The sequence below is a fragment of the Phocoena sinus genome, chromosome 16, assembly GCF_008692025.1.
Source record: "Phocoena sinus isolate mPhoSin1 chromosome 16, mPhoSin1.pri, whole genome shotgun sequence".
Lineage (NCBI taxonomy): Eukaryota > Metazoa > Chordata > Mammalia > Artiodactyla > Phocoenidae > Phocoena > Phocoena sinus.
In genome coordinates this window covers 62,592,594-62,612,969 of record NC_045778.1, presented here as the reverse complement: position 1 = coordinate 62,612,969, position 20,376 = coordinate 62,592,594, and the positions used below count along the sequence as shown (strand labels likewise).

At 41.6% G+C, this 20,376-nt stretch overlaps 1 protein-coding gene and 1 pseudogene across 5 annotated transcripts in view; one reads left to right on the top strand and one right to left on the bottom strand.

The window, feature by feature from the left end:
- Nucleotides 1–9,275, top strand: part of SORCS1 (sortilin related VPS10 domain containing receptor 1) — a 575,069-nt gene extending 565,794 nt beyond the window's left edge. The window contains exons 25-27 of one of the 5 annotated variants that reach the window (XM_032609234.1): nucleotides 3,529–3,634; nucleotides 3,757–3,917; nucleotides 5,667–9,275. In XM_032609234.1, the coding sequence (XP_032465125.1) occupies nucleotides 3,529–3,634; nucleotides 3,757–3,917; nucleotides 5,667–5,731 (332 nt within the window). In that variant the 3' untranslated portion in view covers nucleotides 5,732–9,275. Of the gene's footprint in view, nucleotides 1–3,528; nucleotides 3,635–3,756 lie in introns of all 5 variants that reach the window. The other 4 variants (XM_032609237.1, XM_032609239.1, XM_032609238.1 and 1 more) reach the window with 4 other exon arrangements.
- Nucleotides 9,276–15,659: 6,384 nt separating this feature from the next.
- LOC116741325 overlaps nucleotides 15,660–20,376 on the bottom strand; it is a 131,969-nt pseudogene continuing 127,252 nt past the window's right edge.

Genomic DNA, 20,376 nt, shown 5'->3' with positions numbered 1-20,376 from the left:
TCATTTAGCTTGTCAGCAAGCGGCCAGGTAAGAATCTATTTCAAAAAGGGACCATATCAGTTACCTCACCCCACACATGGCGTTTTAAGTTCACTCTTCTCTCATACACGTTAGCTGTGACTTTGTATCTAGCACTCACTGTGTATCGATCACTTTTCACAAGAAGACTTGTTATTCCTGTAAGCAGCACTATTATTATAATCCATCTGGGTCCTCTTGAATAGAATATAATAACGCAGTGCATTTCTGCAGGATTGTAGAAACGATGTGTGCCAGCCCCAGACTTAGAATCGTTTAAGTCGCGTGCTGTACCCCATGACCATGCTTTACTGTGTTCGTGAACAGTGGCAAATAAACCACTCAGCACTTGCCCCTTCTACCTTGTTTAGGCTGCAGTTGGAGAGGGATTCATTTATGCTTATTGCACACAGCAAGCTAAAACCCATTTATCACAAGTTTTCATTCCCCAGCAAAACACACACAAACCCACCTACTAGTGCTGGGCAAACTAAGCCATGCATCTGAGGCTGTGTGGAGCAATGGCAGATCAGCCAGCAGAAGCCACCCCCGGGACCCAGAGGGCAGTGGTACTCAACTTCTCACCGCTGCTGCCTGCTTGCCTGCTTCTTGCCGCTAAGCAGTGACTAAGTGATGCAGCGATAGGGGTGGGGCTGGGAGCGGAGAGCACACATGTTAGAACTCAGGATACAGAAGCTCATTTTCCCAAAGTAATATGCTAATTATTTAACACTGTTAACGCCACCTGTTTATGAATGATGATTTGAGTGGGAGTGGTTTAGAATTGAAAGACCTCAGCTTGTGATGGGTAGAGACAGGAGGGGGAACGGAAGAGAAGGGAAATAGTGTCCATTTGCGTGTTTGCTTTCTGTGTCAGTGAGAGCCTGGCTAGAGCAATTTCCTCTCTTTAGTTTTCCGTTCATTTCAAATGCCAACCCTTTCAAGCAGCCTCGGTATTCTTCCTGGTTGCTCCGTAACACTGAGATTCTTCTGCGTCTTCTGCAAGAGCGTTTGGCTGGGAATCAGAAACTCAGCTAAACAAACTAACCTGCCTCGAACCATCCTTACAATCTGGAGCTCCTCCCTGAGCCTCCCTTTGTTCCCTGTCACATTAGGGTTTGCATTAGAAGATTACCTTTAAAATAGCTTTCTGGTATTATTTCCATAAGTATGATGACGGTGTTGTGATAATGTCCAGAGAAAGAGAGTGAGAGAGACCTTATCTTTTAGACTTACAGGTGAATTGTACGAGCACTGAGATTTGCTTCAACATAATCCAGTGTTGGGGTTTGTGGACACTGGACGGGGGTAGAAATAACATTATCTGCGGGTTGTTGAAGGGTGGTGGGTGCGTGAGGCTCCATTTCTCTATGCACAACTACCACCCATAAATACACACATATGCATATATATGTGCATATACGTGTCATCAGTGTTGAAAAGTGAATGACCTAGGATTCTAACTGGTCCTTTGAAAACTTAATAATATTTTGACTTTGTCACTTGTTAAGTTGCTTCTTGTGATCTACTTTTACCCTTCATCCCCATTCTCAGAAATACCTTTTTAAATTTTAGATATCTCCTGCTGAAATTAGCCCAGGGTTGAAGTATATAGAAAATTGTGTGTGTGTGTGTGTGTGTGTGTGTGTGTGTGTGAGTGTGTGAGAGAGAGAGAGAGAAATAGAGACTTGGTTTAAGTCATAGTTCTTCCATTCACTGTTTCTGAGTCCTTTGGAATGACACTAACCATTGAGGCCCTCACTGTTCGTGTCTGCTCAGTGACGATCACTGCCCCACCTTCCATTGGTGAAAGTCAATTGCAATAATGTCTATGATAAATGGAAGGTGTTCTTTCCCTCCTGACTTCCTGCCAATAGTGGTATGAGTTCTGAAGCATTTCTGGACTCCTTTGCACTGTGTTTGCCTAAGTAAATGAAAGAGACCTTAATTTTTCAATTTCGAGCTGGAAGCACATTTGCCTTGGGTGTTCCATTCAGTGAACCGCTCCTGTCTCGTCACACACTCATACCTCACAGCTTAAGCTCTGCTTGACTCACAGAGGAGAGAGAATCACAGAGGTTGCTTCGTTTTAGTGCTTCCTAAAGGCTGATCCTACTAAAATAACTAAGCCTGTTTTCTGAGAAAAAGGGCTTGACTTGTGTTTTTCACCCAAACTGGTACATGGGATAGGCTTTCCAGTAGTGGTTACTGCGTGGCTGGGAAGTAATTCTTCAACAACCAGACAGAGCAGAAGCAGTCTCGGGTCTTGTCTGAAATCATCAACATTACAGTCACCTATTCTTGAATTTTTTACCTGGGTAACCAGAATGTTGTGCTTTTGGCTTTCAACAGAGAAAAGCCACGGAAAATGGTGCTTAAAGGTCACCTGAATTTCTGGGTATCAGGCTTTGCTTAGATTGATGGAAGGTAAAGGTCCGCATCCAGGCTTCTAAGGGGTACGTGTGGCTTTGCCTTTTATGCTGGAGCTATGCTATGTTTGCAAAATATCACTTTTCTAGAGGGTAAAAATTAATTGCAAACAAAGTCATTAAAGTAGGGCAGGCTTGACCCTGAGATACAGGAGCAGGGTTTGGAGGCAGAGAGACATGTTGCCCAGAGCTGCACGCTACAAGCAAAGTTAAGGAGGGAGAATCTTTTATGGCTGCCAAGGCACCTCTTTGGCCCAAGTGGAGAACTCACTGCCTCTGAGAGGCTGGCACCTCCTGGCGTGAGCTGTCAGGACTTGGGCAAGTTATGGAGACGACCCTGGACTGCACATTCCTCCTCCAGCATCAGAGCAGCTGCCCTTGTAAAATATTCACTTAGCCATCAGTTTCTAAGTGCAAAAAATGTAAACAACCAGTCCTTTCTCTCATATGGCAGCTGCTGGGATAGGTGTTAGAGGGGTTGGATAATTCATAAAAATATTCCTGTTGATTTTTTTTCTGGTTTTCTGCATTGCTTAGTGGGAAAAGCTTTCATTCAGAGTATAGGAAAATGTAATACTTATATTATTATAAATATTGATTCAAAGTAATAATAGCAGTAGCAATAAAAGCTAAGATTTATATAAAGGTCTTACTATGTGCCTAGCACTGTTGCCAGTGCTTTCCATACATCAATTCATTTGATCCTCACAAACACCTAATGAGATGTGCACTTTTATTCTCATGTCACCCTATCAGCCACATGAAGGTGAAGTAATTTGCCCAGGAGCTCACAGCCAGCACGTGATAGAGCAGGCCTTGAATCCAAGCAGTCTGGCTCCAGAGTCTGTGCTTTAAATTTTCCACTGCGCTTCTTGAACGGGCCTGCTGGAGCCTTCTGGGGGCTGGGACAGGCTCAGATGCATCTTCATGTCAAGCCGTGTGACGTGCGTCTTGTGTGTACGTCCCACGTGGTTTTCCGGGACTCACTCTGCCTCTGTGTGAACAGTGCAAGCCTGTCGCAGAGTCACGCCTACCCACCTGCCTGCTCGTGACCATGACCATGCCTTGCTTTCTCCCCTAGCCCCGCTGGTGGACCTCACTCCAACCCATAGTGGCTCCGCCATGCTGATGCTGCTGTCCGTGGTGTTTGTGGGGCTGGCGGTGTTCGTCATCTACAAGTTCAAAAGGTGCGTGTCCCTCCGTCCGTGTCTCCCCCCTTCCCCCTTCTCCCACGACAGGTTCAGAAGCATTTGTCGCAGCGATGTCCGTGTCCCGTGCACAGCAGTGATGGTTTCTGTTAATGTTTTAGGAAGATCCCGGGGATTAATGTTTATGCCCAGATGCAGAATGAGAAAGAACAAGAGATGGTCAGTCAAGTCAGTCACCCTGAAAGCAGGCCCTGTATCCCTCAGACTGAGCTCAGGCGGCCTGGCCAGCTGATAGATGAGAAGGTGGAGTCCCAGCTCATAGGTAAATGATTCCTGGCAGCCCTCAGCCGTTCAGCCTGAGTAGTCAATGGCTGGCTCTCTCTCTAACCCCTTCCTGGCTTGAAGTAACCACTTTTTCTGCTCTAACACCCTTGAGAGAAACAGCTAAGATGCCTCTTTCCCTGCTTCTTTCCATTAGAGAGAGAAAAAAAAAAAAAACCTTTCTTGCTCCTATTGTTTTTTTTTTTTTCTCTTATGAGTGTATTCCTTTTTTTTCAAAAACCCTTGCTGAAACATTGGGCTTCAAGTGTTCATGGTCAAAGAGCAAAGTGTTTGTTATAACAGTATACAAGAAGGGCAGGCCTCAGAGGCTGGATCTGCTGGTCTGGAGGGCTGGGCATGGTTTGAGGGTGTATAATGACCAGAGCAAGCTGTGGCAGCATCACCTGGAGACGGCTCTAAGGAGGGCACGCGGCTCCAGAACATGCATAGAAGAAAGACAGACTGATCACCCTGGGATTTTTAAAAATCTAGCAGTAATCAAAAACTGCCCCCCAGGAAACATGGAACCTGAGAATTCAAGAGCCGTGAAGTTGGCAGAACTTATCTCAGGAGTGGGGTTTCCTGAGAGAGAGTGCTGGAGGGTTAGACTGTGACAGAGCAGATTGGCAGATTTCTTCCTCCTTTTCACCTGTGCCCTACCAGGAGTCTTAAAACTGGATTTCAGCGTAATTCGGTAGGGCTCACTCTGTCTGGGGAGGAAGCATGGGAAGCTAACAGCTAGGTATAGAGAGTCTCAGGGTCATTGCTAAGTTCTACTATTTATTGTGGAGGGAATTTCCCAGGAAATTAGATAAACCCATGAGGCCACCATTGTGATCCATTTCTCTCCTTGTTTCCTCCTGTCTGATGACTCTAGGACTTGAAGCTGTAAATGTTCCCATCTAGACCCTGCATTGCTGACTCTGATGGATAAAATTATATAAGCATTCATGCTTCACTCTGATGTGATAATGCCAAATCACCTAGAATGTCCTATGACTGTTAATCTGGTACCTGGGGAAAAAAATGAGTACTTAAAGGGAAGCAGAGCCTTCTCTTTAAGTGAACATGGGAACGTTCTGTGGCTGTATTAAGGCGAAATTTAAATGTGCTGCCAGGCTCATATCAGAGGTAATAATAACAATGGCCCCGCATCTGGTGTCCAGTTTCCACAGTGTGCTTCCTCTTATTTGGGGAGACGGTGAGAAATGCGTAATTACTTTGGGTTAAAAAGAAAAAGGCTTTTCTGTCTTCAAGTCCAGAGAAGCGTTCACCCTATTTACTTCTAAAGCTTCTAAGTGCATTTTTGTGGGTCATTTGGTTTTCAGTCCCATTTCCATGGGGTATGAAGCACAGCCGCTGTTTGCTTTATTAAAGTAGCAATCCCTCCTTCGCCAGGAAGAGCTCCCAGCACGTTACACCGTCTCTGACACCTTTCCATTGCCAGTGTCATTAAATGAGTAAGTGTTACACGTTTTCTCTTAGGAGAGTAGCTTTACCCTCCCCTTCCTCCCCTTCTACTCAACCTGGTGACTCATCTCTCCGATTGCAAAGAGCAAGACACGCCACTCCACCTTCAACGCCAAAGCGGGGATCTGCTGGGGCTCAATTTGCCATTTAAGGAAAACCCCCAAAGGCTACAGGCGACCTGCTGATCAGGAAAGAATTTCGCTCTTGTCAAGTGCATCCTTCTCCATGACCACTAACTTTGTGTTTTTTTTCTTTGTTGTTCTGTTTCCTATTTTGCCAGGAAGTATTTCCATAGTTGCTGAGAATCAAAGCACAAAAGAAATCCCTACCTATGTAAATGTTTGACTGGAGGACGCCAGTAAAAACAAAAACAAACAAATAAAATAAAAACAGTCAAAATCTAAACAAACAAACAAACAAACACTCACTGCATCGGGACTTTTTAATTCTTCAGACACAGACAACAAGGGTTTTTAGCTTTAAGCCTGTGCATGTGGACAGTACCTTGAGAACATGCTTGGAGGGGCAGTGTACAGGTGCTCTATTTTAATGGAAAAAACACCCCTCCCCCTTTCTTCTCCCTCTCTTTTTTCTGATTGGTTGTGTTTGTAGAATATTCCTAACATATATAGGCCAAGGAAATCTGCATGTATTTTTGGAAATATTCTTGGCTCTAGACTTAACAGCTATTTTAGCACTACAGGCGGATGGGTGGATTAGCTACCCCAGCCCTCTTCACAAGACACAAAGACATGCACAGGAGTTTGAAACCCTGGGCTGTTTCTCTGTTCCACTTTACTTGTTGCCATTTTTCCCTTCTAAGTTATCTTTGGGAGCTCTGTTGGCCGGCAGGGGCCACAGGTTGCCTTCTCCATTCTGTACGGCCACAGGGACGAAGAAGCAAGTTCAAGTTCCATGGATGCAGGCAGAATAGGGAAAGAAGGAAGGCAGTCCGGCAGGAGTGTCAAAAGTGGACCTGTGTTTCCTGTTCCCCCTTCCCATCACGATAGCTTCCCCTTGTAGCTTTCCCTACTCCTGCCCTGTGTAGAAAACAGAATCCCAGTTACCCGCATTCTTACCTTCCTATTTGTGTGCTCTCCACGTGTGGTCGTGATCTGTCAATGTCTTTGTGTCTCTTCCTTCCAGTCCCCAAGTTATCCTTCAACTGCTCCTGCCTTTTCTTCCCAAACATGTTGCTAGATTCTGGGCATTCATCCTGATGTTCTTTAAATACCGCCCTCGCCTCTGGCAACCCTGCCTCCACCACCCAAAGCTAATGATCTCTCTGTCAACTTTGCACACGCCCATGCATGCAGCCTCCACACACACTGACCAAGCAGCATCCTGCCCTGCAGGGTTTACCTTCACGTATTATTATTATTATTTTTTTGTATCCTCCTGTAGACCTGCCTCTTCCTAATATCCTTGCCTTTCCCCCCTGGAAACATATAATGTGTGTGAAAGAGTTGAGATATGCAAAGCAATTCAAACCTGGCCCATGTACCTTAGAAAAGAAAGCATACAGATGAATAGTGGTTTTGTCACACCTTAACAAAAGTCTCCTGCAGTCAGATTCCAGAAGATTCTTGTGAGAAATGTTTTGAACGTGTTACTATGTGGCAGGGCAATTTCCTCCTGTGAGGGTTGCCGTTACCCAGTATTTCCCCTCTCACAGTGGAGTGAAAGTATTTGTAAAATGGAACCGATGTTAGGCAGAAGAAGAAGCAGGTTAATGGATCTGATGTTTGAGTGTCAAAAAGTCTTGAGATTATACGGAGGTCTTGTCTTATATTAGGATGGGATTGTGATTATTGTAAGATGACCCTAGACTTCTTACATGTGTGCTCTCTGATCTCTGAACATAGTATCAGCAAAGGAAAATTTAATAAGCATAAAGGGGAGGAGTTATCAGACTCAAGCAGATGGGCTCAAAGCATGAAGAAATCCCAGTTCTCCCAGGGCCATCATGAAAGAAGGTTCAGAGAAAGAGGGAAACAAAAGTATGTGAAGCAGGAGCCCTTGGAGTATTATGGATTGGATAAAGCCCACTCTAAAATGTAGGAGAGAGTGGTTTAAAAAGACCTCTCAGAGTGTAGCCTCCTACTTGGCCATGTCCCCAGGCCAGCGTCAGGGTATAACAGGGCCCTGGGGACAATGGGGGTGCCCTAAAGATCCTGACAACCACTGCCCTTGTGTAGCTCAAGTAGGGGAAGAGTAGCAACACTTCAGTCAGAAGTTAATCAAGCAGAAGATTTTATGGCTGAAGATGCTCGGTATGAATGTGGGAAACGGATTATGCCTAAGGCAGCCGGTCTATTTGTAGAAACGCAATGATCCCCGACCTGCCAGGCTTCCATCCCATGGGAAACAGCCTCACTGAATCTCTTCAGTTGGAGCATCCCAAATTTTATCTGGAAAACAGAGTGTTTGGAAACCAAAGAGGCTCATTCACAACAGTAACAGGGAGTCCTCAGAGTTGCAGTTCAATAATTTTCATTGTTAAACTATGAAAAAGGGAATAACACTCAATCTAGCACAGTGCCTTGCCTAGAGTAGGTATTAAGAAAGTTATTTGTTGAAAGAAGAAATGAATGAATACATGAGAAGACATAGCGAAGAAGGCTTGTAAGTCCTAACCTAAAATAGAGGTGGACGTGAGATGCCTGGCGTTTTGGAAAGTGATCAGAGATGGCTGGTTCTAGATTCAGCATCTCCAGGGTCCTCATGTGCCTCTCCTCAGAGCTCCCTCCCACCTGTAGGAGACTAGTGAGGCAAAGTACTGCTCAGAGGGACCTTATTATTCTTATGATCTAGCTCCATGTTTCTCAAGGCGTGGTACCCAGACCAGCAGTATCAGCATCACCTCGGACTTGTTAGAAACACACAGATTTTGGGTCCCACTGACCCCAGACCTACTGAATTAGAAACTCCAGGGTTGGGGCCCAGCAATCTGTTTTTACAAGCTCTTCGGATGATTGTGAAATACACTAAAGTTGGAGAACCACTGTACTAGGCCATGCCAGCTCAATCCGAAGAGAAGGTAGTAATGAGAAGCTGCCAATGGGAGGGACCCAAGTGCCTACCTACTCAACAACAGCAGGTGCAGACACAATGAGGAGTTTGGTAGGCTTGAGGCCAGAGGAATGGGTGGGGAGGGATGGATGGGGAAGGTAAGATTCAGGGCAAGCTACAAATCTGATATTGCAATGTTTTCCAAAATCCCGGAAGGCAAACTGTGCGTGCTCTACCCTGAACTACCCAACCAACATTTTCTCCTTTTCTCCTTTGCCTTATTTTAACTGGAGTCACTGTCCAAAATGCAGAGGTTTGCTTTGCTTTTTTTCAGAAGTTCCAAACAGCAACTTTGAGAGGAATGGGGTGCTTGGCAGCTGTTCTGTGTTTTCCAGGATTCCAACTGAGCATTGAAATTCCCTCATTTGCCAACTTATTTTTATAGGAAGCCAATTTAAAAAAAAAAAAAAAAAAAAAAAAAAAAGAAAGTTTTCTTATAGTATTGAACTACTTCTAATTTTAAAATGACTTTTTTGATGTATTTTTTGTTAATACTATGTAGTGTAATGTATAATTGCTCTTGTTTATTGCTTTTACAGTCATATTTATTAAACAGATAATGTCTCTGAAGTCTATGCCTCAAGGTGTTTATTTTATTCCAAACTTTGGTGTTCGGTCCAGATATAGAAGCGATGCATCTATAGGGTTTCGTAAAGACTAATTGCATGAGAATTTAGTAAACACTACAGGTTTGAGGGGTTTGGTTTTTGGGGAGTTTTGGGTTTTTTGTTATCAACGTAGGATATATATTCTGCCACCTAAATTCTAACCTGCATTTCAGGTGACTGTATAATATCTGTTGCTTTACTGTTACTTTATTCTATAGTATTTAAAAAAATCACTCCAAGCTGGTTACATTGGAATGAGTAACATTCTCACTATTGTTCATTCAAAATGAGAAATTATTGATATGGAACAAACCCATTCAAATTTGTTCAGAAGCTTGTAGTTGCTGAAGGACCAAACCTGCGTGTAATGAACTGAAACTTGGGGAGTGGAAAGAGCTCAAATGCTAGAGTAATAATGGCTTTGACACTGGAATCAGGACAGTGGAGTTCTCCTTCCAGCTCTACCAGCTGTGTGACCTTGAGCAAAGCTTTAGTGTCCTCATGCATAAAATTTGAAGGAAAAGGACACCTTCCAGCTCTGGTATTCTGAGTGGGTGAGTCATTTCCAAGAGTCCCAAATAGCTGATTTAAACTTGGTGGAAAATAAAGAGGTGGACTGGATCCAAATCCTTTTGGCCTTGTGGTATCTTTTCTTGGTCAACATTTTGTCCTTGTATTTGGTTGAAACATTCGTGCAGGCACAAAACCCTCCTTAGCCTTTTCAAAGACCTGCCAGGCTTGGAATGGCATTGCCTCATTAGGACGGTCTCAGCACGCAATTGGAATTTCTGTTGTTTTTTAGGTGGCCTTCCACCTTTCCTTTCCCACAGACTAAGTCTTCCTTCCAACCCATCGTTATTTTCCAGGCCAGAGCCTATACTGCTTTTCTCCATCAAGGGCAGCTTATCTCCTGTGTCACTGACGGTACAGGCAGTCAAACAAAAGTCATTCCTAGGGATTTCAGACAGAGGGGATTTAATTCAGGCAATTTGTTGCTTGAGTAACTGAAGAGCCAAGATGCCAAATAGGGGAAGGTGAAGTGACTCCAAGATGGGCATCAAGAGGAAGGCTCTATCTTCCCTGGGCTGGAAGGACAAAGGGATCCCTAGAGCCCAGGACCCAGGACCACCAGATGGAAGCTGAAGTCAGGGAGGATGTGTCTGGCAGAAGCTGGAGCCACAGAGGAGACATGGCCATTGCCAGCAGTGCTGCCCAAGCAGAGAAGAGGGGGAAGGGGAGCTTGCTCCAGGCCTCCCATCTGCAGCCAATGTTTCCCAGCCCAAGCCAGTGGGCAGTGGAGCCTGGGAGATGTAGTTTTCTGAATTACTAAGTAGAACAAGGAGGAGTGGGAAGTGGACTTGAGAACACAGATGGGTGACTGGCACAGCACCTCTCTCAAGTTGTGCCCACGTCAAGTCCAACAAATCTCCTTCAACCCAAAGGTACTTATTAAATAGTTGGCGTTCCTTTCTTGGTGCCATTCTTTCACGTATCCCCCTTTAAACAACGCATATTTAAAATGTGGCATTAAATGTAAAATAGATAGCTAGTGGGAAGCAGCCACACAGCACAGGGAGATCAGCTCGGTGCTTTGTGACCACCCAGAGGGGTGGGATAGGGAGGGTGGGAGGGAGGGAGACGCAAGAGGGAGGAGATATGGGGACATATGTATATGTATAGCTGATTCACTTTGTTACAAAGCAGAAACTAACACACCATTGTAAAGCAATTATACTCCAATAAAGATGTTAAAAGATAAATAAAATGTGGCATTATGTTTACGTATGTCCTTTTACACCTTTCTCACCAAATTCTATGCTCTCCTATTTTTCATTTCACTCCTTCAGCCTCCAGCTGACAGCACTGGACATCACCATTACGAGGCACTAGATAAATGTTTGCTGAAACTCAGCCCTTTTCAGTTTAGTGTGATTTTCAGTTTAGTGTGGTGAGCAAGTCCACTTCATTTAGCAAAGACCTCTGAGGTGGCCTCTTGGTCCGACTCCCCTTACCTAGCTAGCACCTCTAATTACATGTTCAGTTGGTCATTTGCCAAGAATCAGCATGTCCTTGCCCTTCCTCTCTGTTGCCACTCAAGCTGCTGTATTCAGGGAGCTATTCTTAGATATTAATTTAAGTGAAATAATTGCAGTTTAGAAAAAAAACTGGCTAGCAAGTAGCATGAGAAACAAAGGCCTAAGTTTGGTTTCTGAATCATGATGTAATTTGTTTTCCTATTTCTTAGAGGTTAAGAGTATTTTGAAAATACATGTTAGGCTCACACTTTCAGAATGGGGGAATCCCAAATTAATTCCAGATGGACATATATAAAGAAATAACTGTTATGGTTTCCATGTTAAATACATGAGAAGGGATCTTTGGTTTATAAAATACAAATAATTATTAATCCATATGTGGTGCAAACATTTTAGGTGATGATAATACAACTCTGAACAAGGCTGATATCTGCCTTCGTGGGCATATATTCTAATAGGGACAAATAATAAAATTTAAGGTAACATATACAATGGTATCCTACTTACAATTTTAGGATATTTATAGGTAAAAAGAAAAATATAAGACGTAACAGGGAGCAGAGTAACTGGGGATGGGAGAGGGGAGAGTTGGTCCCTGGCTTCTCTGAGATCTGAAAATGTTACCGAACCAAACTTGGGTCCACTTGCCCGCGTGCAGGAAAGCTAATCTACTGACACCAGCTTGTGAAGGAAAGTGCAGTGTTTATTGCAGGGCTCTAAGCGAGGAGTCCAGCCAGCTAGTGCCTAAAAGGCCTGAACTCCCTGAAGGCTTTCAGGGAAATGTTTTTAAAGACGGGGGGTGGGGGGGGGGGGGGGGCGGTTGTGGGGCATGTGATCAGCTCGTGGACATTCTTCTGATTGGTTGGTGGTGAGGTAATCGGGAGTCAACATCATCAACTTTCTGGTTGATGGGTCTGGGGTCTACGTGCTTGTGGGCAGCATGCAGTTAAAGTCCTCCACCTGGTGGAGGTTTCATTATCTGCAGAACAGCTCAAAGGACGTGGCTCAGAATGTCTATAGCCCTTGAGAAGGCACTAAAAGTCCTTGACTTTGTTGAATGGCTGAACTGTTACTATTTTGTCTTGCTTCACAGTTTCCCTTTCTTTCTGCATTTTCTCACGTCTCTGATTAAACTTATTCTTTGACTAAAGTTTTTCTACACGCAAAAGGCAAGTAGAAGACATGGGAGGAGGGGTCCTGCTGGGTTGCAAAAGCTGAAAAGGAACCAGCCATTCAGAGACATATACACTGTTCAGTGGTTAAGAAATACACAAATGAAATACTTATCTTGAAGAGGACCTGACATTTGCTTGTGAAAGTGAGCCCTGACTACTTACAGCTTGTGGTTATTTTAAAGGGGTAGAAGGAGTGATCTGAAATCTGGCAGAAGGTTGTGCTACTAAATGGATGGTGTGGCTCTTAACACAGAGGCAAATGGAGATCACTGGTGGATGTTCGCGTGGTGTGTGTGTGTGTGTGCGCACGCGCGAGCGTGTGTGTGCGTGTTCTGTGTATTTTTACACAGCTGAATTCATTTGGGTATAGTATTATGTGTTCACCTAATGTTTCTCATTGGCAAAATCACACATAAGCAACACAAAATTTGCATTATCCTGAAATCTTTTCCTAATATATCAATCACATTAGAAAAAATATTTACATCTTCAAAAAAAGTTTTATAGCAGAACTGACAGTAATTCAAATGTTAGTTTAAAAGTAGTTTGAGGGCCTCCCTGGTGGCGCAGTGGTTGAGAGTCCGCCTGCTGATGCAGGGGACACGGGTTCGTGCCCCGGTACGGGAAGATCCCACATGCCGCGGAGCGGCTGGGCCCGTGAGCCCAAGTAGTTCGGACGTACTGGTAGAAGAAAGAAGTCTCACTTGATAGCAGAGGTAAAAGATAAGAAAATAGTACCAATCCTCCCCTTCCTCACCATCATCATTAGCCTGAGGACTTCTGCAGTGGAGACTGGCAGCCACCTCACTCTACAAACCTTAGAGCATCATTCAATTTCCACCAACCACAACAAATGACGTTTAGAAATACGACTTTGGCCCAAAGAATGTTCAACTGTGGCCAAAACTCTTTGTTAAAGAAGATGACAGTATGAAAAGGTATGAAGGGTATTTATAAGGTATTCCATGAAAAGTGAACCAGTAAAGAAAGCTTTAAAATATTTAAAATAAGCTTAATTTATCTAGATAATGAAGCCACTCTATGAACAATACTAAGATATTTCAGTAGATGCATGTATATTGATAAAAGCTTCTTGCCAATGTAAACATTGGAAAGAATTCAGTAAACAGTATAAATTTATTAGTTAATCATAATATATCTATATTTATCTATATGATAAAGTAGAGTGCTTCCAGTAAAACTATTTTTCTAAGGAATATTTAATGGCCTGAGAAAAGTCTCATGTGATGCCAAGAGAAAGCAGAATTTAAGACTTCACATAGTATGAAAATAATTCTTACAGAAAATAAATAGGGACAGACTGAGAGATTAAAATATAGTAACACTGGTTACTTCTAGCTTGTAAAATGTCAGGTTTTTAAAAATTCTCATATTTGGATATTTTCTATATTTTTTCTAAAATGAACATGTATGGTCAGAAAAAAATGCTATTTTAAAACGAAATATGCTATGGAGTAAATCTAAAATATGTTTGTTTATTATGCTAATTATATAATTATGAATAGTTCTATGTTTAATATATGTCAAGTTCATAGAAAAGTTCAAAATTGTTGATGGTATATACTTAAATATCTTTAGTAAATTAAAGGTAGCTTCTCTAGAGCAAGACAATTTTCATCTCATTTTTATCAATTTATATTTATATTGAGATGAAAACATTTTGCTATTATGGTACCTGCAATTTAATTCACAAAATTTCAAATGTTTAAAATTTTTAAACTGTATAAGTTTGCTAACTGTGTTTATATGTATTGTACAAGTATACACACATACACATGATTAATAAAATTTTACAGTATAAATATAAATACGTACATTATTCAGATGTGTGCACATAGGTAACTATTGAAAAAAATTTTTTTTTTAATATGGCAGAGAAACAATCAGAACGTTATTTGGTCTACCTACTATAGCATTCCCAATTGCTAGATGTATTTTCAAATGTCTTGTAAGTATTGTTTCTTCTTTTTAGCCTCTTAACTGTATGCAACATGTTACAAGGGAGTTCGAGCTGTGGGATAAGAGGATGGGAAGCATTTGATACAAGTAGGGGACAGTGAGCTACAAAAGGAGAGGAGACACAGGTGGTGATGGATGGTACATCTGCTGTGTTATAAGGAATAAATGATTTAAAACATGTAAATACCTCAAGGTAGTATGTTCATTAAATCATGCAGAAACCTTGGTCTGGGAAGGTTAAGTCCCATGTCCGAGGTCACCATAGCCAGTAGGGTAGTCAAGTCAGAATTTCAACCCAGGACTCCTAATGGATATGACCACTCCTCTTTCCACTCTACCACCCTCCCCTCCAGCCCTCCTCCAGGTAAGCCACAAATAGGAGATGGTTTTAAAACAGAAAAATTGCACGTTCCTGCAGTTCCCTACTGCAAATATAGTTGTGGGAAAGAGTTTACACAAGGAAAAGAGTTATCATTCTTTTGAAAGCACACAACAAATCCTGCCTCAGCCCTTACTACTGAGTTACACAAATAGTGTAACCTACTATTTTCACCCTACTTGACGTGGTACATGGGGAAGTTAGGCCACCTAAGCCCCTCCCAGAGGAAAGAACTGATATTTGCTACTAACTTTGTTAAACAAGTGGATATAGAGGAAGTGTTTTCCAAATACCAGCACGGAGTAATCTGAAACCCAGCAGCTCATACAGCACTCAGAGGGCTGCATGTAAACTGTAGATACAGACATGGCTCAGTCCATTGGAGATCAGCTTCCTTACTGATTCTCATGCCTCTGAATGAAGTTTCTTCCCAGTGCCCTCATTGCAGGGCAAGATCTTCCATCCTCACTTTGGCCCATGGTGTGAAAAGTAATAACACAGAATGAAGCCTTGTGGTTCTGTTATATACAAGCACACTTGACCAAGCGTCTTTTTGTTTTTGTTTTTGATGAGAGTCCACAGTATTATTGCAAATAGGAAAATACTGCTTGGTTTGGGATGTCCTGCTCAGTCCATGATGCATCATGAACTTAAGTGGGAAGGAAGAAGAAAGCAAGCCTGGAAAGGACTGGTGAGGCAGGACTGACACAGGTGAGTGGCTGCTTCTTGAATTTAATGTAGTATCTAAAGAGGCATAAAAAATCTAGATTGTGTTTGGGCCCAATCCCATAGGTTAAACGTGTAACCTAAAGATTCCAATCAGTGATTATATCAGAAGTCAGTCTTTTTATTGTTTTTAATTATAAATGCTTTATTTATTTTTTTTTTTCACAGAGGAAGCTTGGTGGTGGATATGTAGCCATTTGATGCTTTTATGACTAAGAGTTAAAGTTCAGGCTCTCTTTCTTATAGAATGTAAATGTGCACCAACACATGTATATGTAATTGTTATCAAAATTAAGCTTAGTCACTAAAAGAAGATTCGCTGTCTGAACTTTCTTCTGTATTTTTTTTCACCTTCTACATCAGGCACTGGGGCATCTGGCCTCTCAGGAAGATCTGGGTCTAGTCCTTCCGATATCATTTTGTTTCTTATTGCCATCACTGGAACACCCACTTGAACCATTTTGAGATATCTGGTGTATCTTATGTCCTTGGCTACAGTTAAGATATTTTCTGGTGTTACTTCACTTTCCCATGGTCCAGAGTCTTGTAAACTGTTCCGTGATTGCTCTGAAGTGGTTTCAGAAAGTGTTTCATTTGTGATCCTAGTGACACTTACAGGAGATACTTCAAATATGACATCATCTAGCCCAGGGATAGATGACAACTTTGCACCTAAAATATTGAGAGTTGTTTCAATTTGCTGGATACGAAGAGAAAGGTCTGCCAGTTTCTCCTCACAAACTGTAGAAAGGGGGGTTGAGTAACTGTACAGTGTACACCAATAATTGGTTTAGAAATGCCACCATTCTTTTCTGTTGAATAGCTGGCCCCTTAGCCAGGTCTATGTCTGACCCCATGAGAGGAAGCCCATCATCATCCGTCCTCCTCAGCGTGCGGGGGACCCAAGGCTCACCCACAAACCTCTCCCCCGACCGGGCCCGCCCAACCCTGTAATAGCATCCTAGTGCTTTTTCTTTTTTAACATCTTTATTGGAGTATAATTGCTTTACAATGGTGTGTTAGTTTCTGCTTTATAACAAAGTGAATCAGTTATACATATACATATGTTCCCAAATCTCTTCCCTCTTGCGTCTCCCTCCCTCCCACCCTCCCTATCCCACCCATCCAGGTGGTCAAAAACCACCGAGCTGGATCTCCCTGTGCTATGCGGCTGCTTCCCACTACCTATCTGTTTTACATTTGGTAGTGTATATATGTCCATGCCACTCTCTCACTTTCTCCCAGCTATACCCTTCCCCCCTCCGCATATCCTCAAGTCCATTCTCTAGGAGGTCTGTGTCTTTATTCCCGTCTTACCCATAGATTCTTCATGATCTTTGTTTTTTTTTTCTTAGATTCCATATATACATGTTGGCATACGGTATTTGTTTTTCTCTTTCTGACTTACTTCACTCTGTATGACAGACTCTAGGTCCATCCACCTCACTACAAATATCTCAATTTTGTTTCTTTTATGGCTGAGTAATATTCCATTGTATATATGTGCCATATCTTCTTTATCCATTCATCCAATGATGGACACTTAGGTTGCTTCCATGTCCTGGCTATTGTAAATAGAGCTGCAATGAACATTTGGTACATGACTCTTTTTGAATTTTGGTTTTCTCAGGGTATATGCCCAGTAGTGGGATTGCTGGGTTGTATGGTAGTTCTATTTGTAGTTTTTTAAGGAAACCTCCATACTGTTCTCCATAGGGGCTGTATCAATTTAACATTCCAACCAACAGTGCAAGAGGGTTCCCTTTTCTCCAACACCCTCTCCAGCATTTATTGTTTCAAGATTTTTTGATGATGGCCATTCTGACTGGTGTGAGATGATATCTCATTGTAGTTTTGATTTGCATTTCTCTAATGATTAAAGATGTTGAGCATTCTTTCATGTGGTTTGTTGGCAATCTGTATATCTTCTTTGGAGAACTGTCTATTTAGGTCTTCGGCCTGTTTTTGGATTAGGTTGTTTGTTTTTTTGTTATTGAGCTGCATGAGCTGCTTGTAAATCTTGGAGAGTAATCCTTTGTCAGTTGCTTCATTTGCAAATGTTTTCTCCCATTCTGAGGGTTGTCTTTTGGTCTTGTTTATGGTTTCCTTTGTTGTGCAAAGCTTTTACGTTTCATTAGGTCCTATTTGTTTATTTTTGTTTTTATTTCCCTTTCTCTGGGAGGTGGGTCCAAAAATCTTGCTGTGATTTATGTCATATAGTGTTCTGCCTATGTTTTCCTCTAAGAGTTTGATAGTGTCTGGCCTTACATTTAGGTCTTTAATCACTTTGAGTTTAGTTTGTGTGTAGGGAGGGTTATAACTTCATACTTTTACATGTACCTGTTCAGTTTCCCAGAACCACTTATTGAAGAGGCTGTCTTTTCTCCACTGTATATTCTTGCCTCCTTTATCAAAGATAAGGTGGACCATATGTGTGTGGGATTATCTCTGGGCTTTCTATCCTGTTCCATTGATCTATATTTCTGTTTTTTGTGCCAGTATCATATTGTCTTGATTACTGTAGCTTTGTAGTATAGTCTGAAGTCAGAGAGTCTGATTCCTCCAGCTCCATTTTTCGTTCTCAAGATTGCTTTGTCTGTTCGGGGTCTTTTGTGTTTCCATACAAATTGTGAAATTTTTTGTTCTAGGTCTGTGAAAATATGCCAGTGGTAGTGTGATAGAGATTGCATTGAATCTGTAGATTGCTTTGGATAGTAGAGTCATTTTCACAATCTTGATTCTTCCAATCCAAGAACGTTGTATATATCTCATCTATTTGTATCATCTTTAATTGTTTCATCAGTGTGTTTATAATTTTCTGCATAAGGTCTTTTTGTCTCCTTAGGTAGGTTTATTCCTAGATATGTTATTCCTCTTGTGTTGCAATGGTAAATGGGAGTGTTTGCTTAATTTCATTTTCAGATTTTTCATCATTAGTGTATAGGAATGCCAGAGATTTTCTGTGCATTAATTTTTGTATGCTGCTACTTTACCAAATTCATCGATTAGCTTCTGTAGTTTTCTGGTAGCATCTTAGGATTCTCTATGTATAGTATCATGTCATCTGCAAACAGTGGCACTTTACTTCTTTTCTGATTTGGATTCCTTTTATTTCTTTTTCTTCTCTGATTGCTGTGGCTAAAACTTCCAAAAACTATGTTTATAGTGGTGAGAGAGGGCAACCTTGTCTTGTGCCTGATCTTAGTGGAAATGGTTTCAGTTTTTCACCATTGAGGATGATGTTGGCTGTGGGTTTTGTCTATATGGCCTTTATTATGTTGAGGGAAAGTTCCCTCTAATGCGCTACTTTCTGCAGGGATTTTATCATAAATGGGTGTTGAATTTGTCAAAAGCTTCTCTGCATCTACTGAATCGACTGTCATATCGGTTTTCGTCCCCCTCCTTCAATTTTTTACTCATAGTGTATCTCACGTTGATTGATTTTGCATATAATCGACAGAATCCTTCGCCTTCTTGGGATGAACCCCACTTGATCATGGGTTGTATTGATCCTCGAATGTGCTTTTGATTCTGTTTCAGCTCAGTGATATGTTGAGGATTTTTTGCATCCTATGTTCATCAAGTGGATATTGGCCCCTGTCGTGTTTTCTTCTTTGTGACATCTTTGTCTGCTTTTGGTATCAGGCTGCATGGTGGCCTCGTAGAATAAATTGGAAGTGTTCCTCCCTCTGCTATATTTTGGAAGAAGGTTGAGAAGGATAGGTTTTAGCTCTTCTCTAAATGTTTGATAGAATTCACCTGTGAAACCAATCTGGTCCTGGGCTTTTGTTTGTTGGAAGATTTTTAATCACAGTTTCAACTTCAGTGCTTGTGATTGGTCTGTTCATATATTTCTATTTCTTCCTGCGTTCAGTCTCGGCAGGTTGTGCATTTCTAAGAATTTGTCCCTTTCTTCCAGGTTGTCCATTTTATTGGCATAGAGTTGCTTGTAGTAATCTCTCATGATCCTTTGTATTTCTGCAGTGTCAGTTGTTACTTCTCCTTTTTCATTTCTAATTCTATTGATTTGAGTCTTCTCCCTCCTTTTTTTTCTTGATGAGTCTGGCTAATGGTTTATCGATTTTGTTTATCTTCTCAAAGAACCAGCTTTTAGTTTTATTGATCTTTGCTATTGTTTCCTTCATTGTCTTTTTCATTTATTTCTGCTCTGATGTTTATGATTTCTTTCCTTCTGCTAACTTAGGGGTTTTTTTTGGTTCTTCTTTCTCTAATTGCTTTAGGTGCAAGGTTAGGTTGTTTATTTGAGATGTTTTCCTGTTCTTAAGGTAGGATTGTATTGCTGTAAGTTTCCCTCTTAGAACTGCTTTTAGCTGCATCCCATAGGTTTTGGGTCGTCGTGTCTCCATTGTCATCGTTTCTCGGTATTTTTTGATTTCTTCAGTGATCACTTCGTTATTAAGTAGTGTATGGTTTAGCCTCCATGTGTTTGTATTTTTTACAGATCTTTTCCTGTAATTGATATCTAGTCTCATAGTGTTGTGGTCGGAAAAGATACTTGATACGATTTCAATTTTCTTCAATTTACCAAGGCCTGATTTGTGACCCCAAGATATGATGTATCCTGGAGAACGTTCCATGAACACTTGAGAAAAATGTGTATTTTGTTGTTTTTGGATGAATGTCCTATAAATGTCAATTAAGTCCATCTTGCTTAATGTAACATTTAAAGCTTGTGTTTCCTTATTTATTCTTCATTATGGATGATCTGTTCAATTGGTGAAAGTGGGGTGTTAAAGTCCCCTACTATGATTGTGTTACTGTTGATTTCCCCTTTTATGGCTGTAGTATTTGCCTTATGTATTGAGGTGCTCCTATGTTGCGTGCATAAATATTTACAATTGTTATATCTTCTTTCTTGGATCAGATCCCTTGATCATTACTGTAGTGTCACTTTTTGTCTCTTCTAATAGTCTTTTATTTTAAAGTTCTACTTTGCCTGATATGAGAATTGCTATTCCAGCTTTCTTTTGATTTCCATTTGCATGAATATCTT